This window comes from Neoarius graeffei, chromosome 25 (genome assembly GCF_027579695.1).
Source record: "Neoarius graeffei isolate fNeoGra1 chromosome 25, fNeoGra1.pri, whole genome shotgun sequence".
Classification (NCBI taxonomy): Eukaryota; Metazoa; Chordata; class Actinopteri; order Siluriformes; family Ariidae; genus Neoarius; species Neoarius graeffei.
In genome coordinates this window covers 34,333,389-34,340,308 of record NC_083593.1, presented here as the reverse complement: position 1 = coordinate 34,340,308, position 6,920 = coordinate 34,333,389, and the positions used below count along the sequence as shown (strand labels likewise).

Below are 6,920 nucleotides of genomic sequence, written 5' to 3'. Positions count from 1 at the left end.
TTATCAGCTGATGTCTGCATATGACCTGCAGAAAGGAGTTGTCATACACATCCTTGACTATTTGTATATACTGATCCGGTAACTTTATTTCCACCAGGGACTGGAGCATTACGCAGTGGGGCAGGGAGCCAAATTTGTCTCGAAAGTCAAGGAACACTGCGTAAAATCGGGATGACTGATGTTTAAAGTCATCGATGGCCGTCTTTAAACAGAAGACGTGCTCATCCATTCCCCGCCTTTGGATGTATGCTTTTTGTTTTGTTGACAGCGTTCTGGATTCCACCAGCCACGGTAAGATTCTGTTTAGGATGCACTTCATGAAAATCTTGTATATAGTGGGGAGAAGGGATATGTCCCTCCAGGTGGATGGGTCATCTGGAATGTTGTTCTTTTTGGGTATCCTATAGATGATGGCACCCTTCCAGGAGTCAGGTACTTTGCGATTGTTTAAACAGACATTAAAAATCTGCCTGAGTGTCACTACTGAAAACTGTTTGGTTGCTTTAAGCACCTCATATGAGACGCCGTCCGCACCACATGCCTTGTTGTTCGGGAGGCTTGAGAGGACTTTGGAGATCTCCTCCACAGTGAAGTCGGATGTGGTGGGGAGGCTATTTGGATTTTCTGGGTCAAGGGCACCGTGCCATGGAGGACAGCTTGCCAGCTGGTGCATCTGTTTCGGCTGGCATTTTTTAGTGTAGTATTCATGGACCTTGGTCACATCAGTTACTATGGGGGGCTGCTCTGGATATTTACTGTCATTCAGAATGATATTTATAGCCTTACCTCTTTGGCTTTGCCAGAGGTGTGCTAGTTCTTGTTTGCTTACCACTCTGGGCTCCCTCGAGCATTGGGAATGGAACTCTCTGCTGAGCGCAGGTTGGATGGTTCCTCGTACGAAGAGCAGCTGTTGGTCTATCCATTCGGTAAGTGTCTCTGGGTTGGGCCTCGGTGGTAGTGCATTGCAGATGGGGAATTTCTGTAGAATTCTTGCAGTGTATTTTAGCAACGGTAATCCTAGCGGTCTTCCATCTCTGTGCATTGGTATAAAAGCTCCATTTCTGTAATATACTCCACTTAAGGTAGTTATAAGTTTAGTCCAGTGACGTGGGTTACTTCCGGTAAATCCTATTGTTTGTTTGTTGTTAATTAATTTGACATCCAATGTTTTTCTAAAAAGTCTCTCTTTCTCTTGGAATTGCTGCCATTCCGTGATAGAAAGTTTGCGATTGAATTGCCCGAAGTTTATCCATGCGTTCCGATTGTTTGCCAAACAAGGCGTTGGGTCATGGATGCGCCATCCTAGGCGGAGAATCTTACCACTTGTTCGCGCAGTTCTAATTGCTGATTTTAATGTTGAGACCAAGCACATTTTTAGCGTTTATATCAACACAATATGCTCTTTCTGCATTTTCGCCGGCAGTTACGACAGGTGTAGATCTTACATTTCTTTCTGTGTTAGTGTAGCATGCAGGAGTGCGGCCTGACGGTGTCCTGCCAGCGAAACGCATGCGCTCACGTGCGCACACACACACACACACACACACACACACACACGTGATTTGCCTATCACATTTTAACATCCACTTGCCCCTACACTGTAACACTGGCATATAGCTTATTACTTCTGATCACCATTAGTGCCTTAACTGTCATATACCGTACACTGTTGATTCTTATTTCTATACATTGTATCACCATTTATATTGAAATATTCCTTGGCTACTATTGTTGCTATGTCTGATCAGTATTAGTTTGCTAATTCATGTCAGCTATTTCAATAAATGGTATCTTTGGAATAAACTGTGTCCTGTTTATTGCTACAACACCCACTGAATGCCAACCTCTGTCAAAAAAGGTATTCTAATTGCCTTCATCCATTTGGTTATGTGAATGTTATAGATCTAGAGTAAACGTATTATATTAGAGCTACAATACTCAATAAACTATAGCAACATCACCACCAAGTTATTCCAGTGATTTTAACAGTTTAGCTATAAACTTGAATTAATGAGTTTATGAGACTGATCCCTTTTTACTTGAGACTGATTTGATAAGCCTATTGCACATACATGACAAATAAAGGTTTCTTCTTCTTCTTCTTCTTCTTCTTTTCTCCATCTATAGTAGCAGAGGGTTTGGATCCCCCTCAACAACACCCACCTCTTTTCACAGATAAAAGCAGTATTTGCTTCCTTCTCAGAGGAAATTCTTCAGCATGGTGGAATAGCTGAAACAGTTGGTGGGTCTTGCATGTGTTGTTCACCAGCAATCTTTTTTATTCTTTCACTTGAGCTTAGAGGAGTCTCTGCCCACATGCAATTTGCCTGGAGTTTCACTGCAGATAAAAATTAGCTCTTCTCATGCGCTTCCTCTTTCTTGTTCTCATTTTAATAAATTCAAGTCAACCAGTTCCCACCTTAAGCCATTCTCCCTACATTGAAAGTCCATCCATTATCCATAACCACTTATCCTGTGCAGGGTCACAGGCAAGCTGGAGCCTATCCCAGCTGACTATGGGCAAGAGGCAGGGTATACGCCAGACACATTACCAGGTCATCGCAGGGCTGACACATACACACAAACAACCATTCACACTCACACCTATGGTCAATTTAGAGCTACCAATTTGCCTAACCTGCATGTCTTTGAACTGTGGGGGAAATCAGAACACCCAGAGGAAACCCACATGCAAACTCCACACAGAAAGGCCCCCCATCAGCCACTAGGCTCAAACCCAGAACCTTCTTGCTGTGAGGTGACAGTGCTAACCACTACACCACCATGCCACCCACATTGAAAGTCATTAAAGCTAATTTGCATCTATATTACATAAACGAGACCATGAGTGTACTCAAACTTTAGGATAAGTAAGTAAGTAAATAAATAAATAAATAAATTAGTGCTGTCAAGCGATTAAAATATTTAATCGCGATTAATCACAATTTAATCACACATTTTTGTCACATGAAAAACCATTGTAATTCTCTTATCAGCATAAAAAAAGTGAATGGGCTTGCTTTGTACCAATGTTTTTTTTTTTTATTGCAGAGCATAACACGTCTTGTCACAGCCACTGACATCCATAACTTCCATATTAGATGAGAAAACCAAGGGATGAAAAATAAAGTGCATATCACTGTGAAAATAAAAAAAATGTTTTATTTTACTCTTCATTAGTTTCTTTTGAAGAGAAGTATTTGCCATAAAAGAAGAAAAAAACAGATGACAAAAATAAAAACATTCATCATACGTTCAAAAACGTTCATCATAGTGTGGCACTGTATTATCTAATTCTCACTGCTTATAACTATACACCTACCCGGTGGAGATGAGCTGGGAAACTGAAGACTGAAGGAACAGTATTGAAAAGTATTTTTTCAGTCTCACCTGTGAAAGGTAATCCCATGTGATCTCGTTTGGACGGTAAACCTGTTGGTACAGTTAATACAAAGACCACAATTTTTCTGCCTACCTAGAAGGACCAGAGAGGGGTCATTTGACCCACACAGCTTGCCTACCTAGAAGGACCAGAGAGGGGTCATTTGACCCACACAGCTTTTGCCGAATACACTAATCACTCATTTTGTTATGGTAATGAGGCTGTTAGGGGCAGTGTGTGGGGTGAGGGGTGAGGGGGTCACACCTTACAATGTGTGTGTAATTGTATGTAAATGTCCGAGCATAAAACTATCAAACGTATTGTTGTGCATGTGGGAGCAAATGATGTTTTCAGAGAACAGCTGTTTGTCCAAGATGATTTCAGAAAACTTTTTTCTGATCTCTATAAGACTGGAATACAATCTTTTATTAGTGGCCCACTCCCAGCGAGAGGAATTTTTGCATTTTCTCGACTCTTCAGTCTTAACACCTGGCTTGGAAAAACTTCCCATGTGATCATGACGAATCATATGACTGCAACCAGATAATGGTTGAATTAGCGTGTGAATCTCTCATGCCATGTGACCATAACGACTCATGTGAATGCAACCTGGCAATTGTTAGATGGATAAATACCAGTGCATGTGGACTACTGCTTCATTTCCCTCAAGAATTTTGTGGTGAAAGAAGCTCCTCTCCAAGGAACGAAGATGCAGAGATTCAGCACTCAACAGGCATTGGAAATGATCCTGGATGGAGCTGACCCTGGCGAATCGGATGGAGAAGACATCAATCTCCAGGTGGATTCAGACTCCGAGCTGTCTCAGTCTTCAGGTAATATTAGTTATTGCAATGTAAAAATAATAGTTATTTCCCAAAAACTACTAGTTCTAGTTAAAAAATACTAGAGGTGATTTTTACTACATTACTTGAAACTAGAAAAATAAACCATTTTTGCAGTGATTAGCTTCTATACTTGCATTTGTGATATCATTTGAATTTCCCATTGCTCATAATTACATTTTTTCATGCTACAGATGAGGAGAGTGCTCCCCAACCAACAAAGAGAGCTCGGCTAGCGACTGATGTGGCAGAGACTGCAAAAGATGGCACAGTATGGCATGAAGAACAGGTGGGAACGGGTCCACATTTCACCCCACCAACGCCATACAGCACAGATGGAGAGCCAACCGCTAAGGCCAGGAGGTCAATCACAAGTCGCCTTCAGAGCTTCCTTTGTTTCATCACTCTGGACATGCTTGGCATCATACGAGACTGTACAATTCAACATGCGAAGCAAACTGAGCATGTGGATTGGTTCATGGGCATACCTGAACTAATGGCATTTATTTCCATCACCATCATGAGGGGAATCATCAAGGTGCCATCACTGCATGACTGCTGGTCGAAAAACCTGGGAAACCCACACATCATCGAAACCATGTCCCGAGGGCGTTTCAAAAACATCATGCATCACCTGCGCTTTGATGACAGAGACACCCGCAGCGAGCGAGTACAGACTGATAGGTTTGCTGCAATTTCAAACATATGGGGATTGTTTGTCACCAACTGCATCACATCCTACATCCCTGGTCAACACATCACCATTGACGAACAACTTTTCCCGTGCAAGACTCGCTGCTGTTTCCTACAGTACATTGCAACTAAACCAGACAAGTTTGGTATCAAGTTTTGGGTGGCGTGTGACTTGAAAACCAAATACGTCTGCAACATCCTCCCATATCTTGGCAAGGACCCCACTCGGCCTCGTGGGGAGAGAGTGTCTGAGAGTGTAGTCATGAGGCTGATGGAACCATTCTTGGACAAGGGCAGAAATGTTACCACAGACAATTTCTTTACATCACTGTCACTTGCAAAACGACTACTTAGCCGGAATTCAACCATCCTCGGCACAGTCAACAGGATTCGCCAAGAAATTCCACCATCAACTCGACAGATGCACCGCGATGAATTTACCACCCAGGTATTTTCATCCACTGGTGCCACACTGACTGTGTATGCGCCCAAGCGGAAGAAGACAGTATATGTTCTCAGCAGCATGCACAGCACGATTCAGACACAGGAAACCGCCAAAAAGAAGCCAAACACCATCACACTCTACAACACAACAAAGTGCGGCGTCGATATCATGGACCAGATGGTGCGGGAATACACTGTCCGCGCAGGAACAAGGCGCTGGCCAATATCAGTGTTCTACAACATGATAGACATTGCAGCACTGAATGCCCACGTGCTCTATCAATTATGCACTGGGAGAAAGGAAAGACGGGTGGATTTCCTGTTTGAACTGGCAAGAGAGTTGGCTCACTCCCACGTGGGTATGAAAAAGGTCCAAAAGGAGCAATTGCTTCGGCAACAACCCTCCACACCACAATTCGGACAAAGAGCCAAGTGTCAGGCTAAAATCAAATGCAAGGACAATCGTGCAACTGTGCGCTGTGTTGGCTGTTATAAATATACATGTGGGAAATGCAGAAAGGAGCAATGGCTGTGCCAGAATTGTGAGTGACTGCTCAAATGTATTTCACTCATTTGCATTCTTTGTAAATATGCTTTTTTCTTTGTAAATATATTTTTTCTATTTTTGGCACACAAAAATAACAGTTACTTCTGCAAAAACTTTCCACACGAAAACTGGGAAAACAGTTGCTTTTTCATTCATTGTAAATATGTTTTGTTTTGATTTTTTTTAACAATAAATGTCAAGAGTTTTGATCCCAAATTCTCGTTCATCCTGATGATTCACTGCATAAAAATCCACCATATGTTTATAAATCCACCATATGGGCACACACACACACACACATGCAAAAACACGGCTCAAGCGACTCTGTGACTCAAGTGACTTCTGTGAGCCGCTAACAGCCACATTTCCACAACAAAAGGAGTGTCCACAGGGGGTCCAAAGGGTCAAATGACCCTCTTGTGGGCCTTTTAGGTAAAAAGGGTCAAATGACCCTCTTGTGGGCCTTTTAGGTAAAAAGGGTCAAATGACCCTCTTGTGGGCCTTTTAGGTAAAAAGGTCAATTGACCCCTCCGTGGTCATTCTGGTGGGTTTGAGCCCAGTGGCTGACGAGGGCCTTTCTGTGTGGAGTTTGCATGTTCTCCCCATGTCTGTGTGGGTTTCCTCCGGGTGTGCCGGTTTCCCCCACAGTCCAAAGACATGCAGGTTAGGTTAATTGGTGGCTCTAAATTGACTGTAGGTGTGAGTGTGAACTGCTGTTTGTCTCTATGTGTCAGTCCTGCAATGATCTGGTGACTTGTCCAGGGTGTACTCTGCCTCTCGCCCATCGCCACCTGGGATAAGCTCCAGCTTGCCTGTGACCCTACACAGAACAAGCGATTACAGATAATGGATGGATAGAAAGATTTAAGATATCCTGCAGCGCAAAAAAAACAATATACTGAATATATCTCATCAACAAGGGGAACATGGTGGTCCAGTGGGTAGCACTGCTGCCTCACAGCTCTAGGGTTTCTGGTTTGCTTAGGTTACTTTCTCTGTGATGTTCTGTGTG

General features: G+C 42.9%; 1 protein-coding gene across 1 annotated transcript; it reads left to right on the top strand.

Annotated features, from left to right (window-relative positions):
* The first annotated feature begins 3,892 nt into the window (after nt 1-3,892).
* Nucleotides 3,893-6,061, top strand: LOC132873637 (uncharacterized). Its single transcript, XM_060909386.1, has 2 exons — nt 3,893-4,215; nt 4,419-6,061. Exons 1-2 carry the CDS (start codon nt 4,092-4,094, stop codon nt 5,909-5,911), a joined length of 1,617 nt encoding a protein of 538 aa, XP_060765369.1. The 5' UTR covers nt 3,893-4,091; the 3' UTR covers nt 5,912-6,061.
* Nucleotides 6,062-6,920: the final 859 nt, after the last annotated feature.

What these genes read in the sequence shown, in the direction of transcription:
- LOC132873637 (XM_060909386.1), top strand. Translation starts at nt 4,092, where the DNA reads ATGCAGAGATTCAGCACTCAACAGGCATTGGAAATGATCCTGGATGGA. An exon ending in CGAGCTGTCTCAGTCTTCAG is followed by an intron (nt 4,216 to 4,418) that starts GTAATATTAGTT and finishes TTCATGCTACAG; the next exon opens with ATGAGGAGAGTGCTCCCCAA.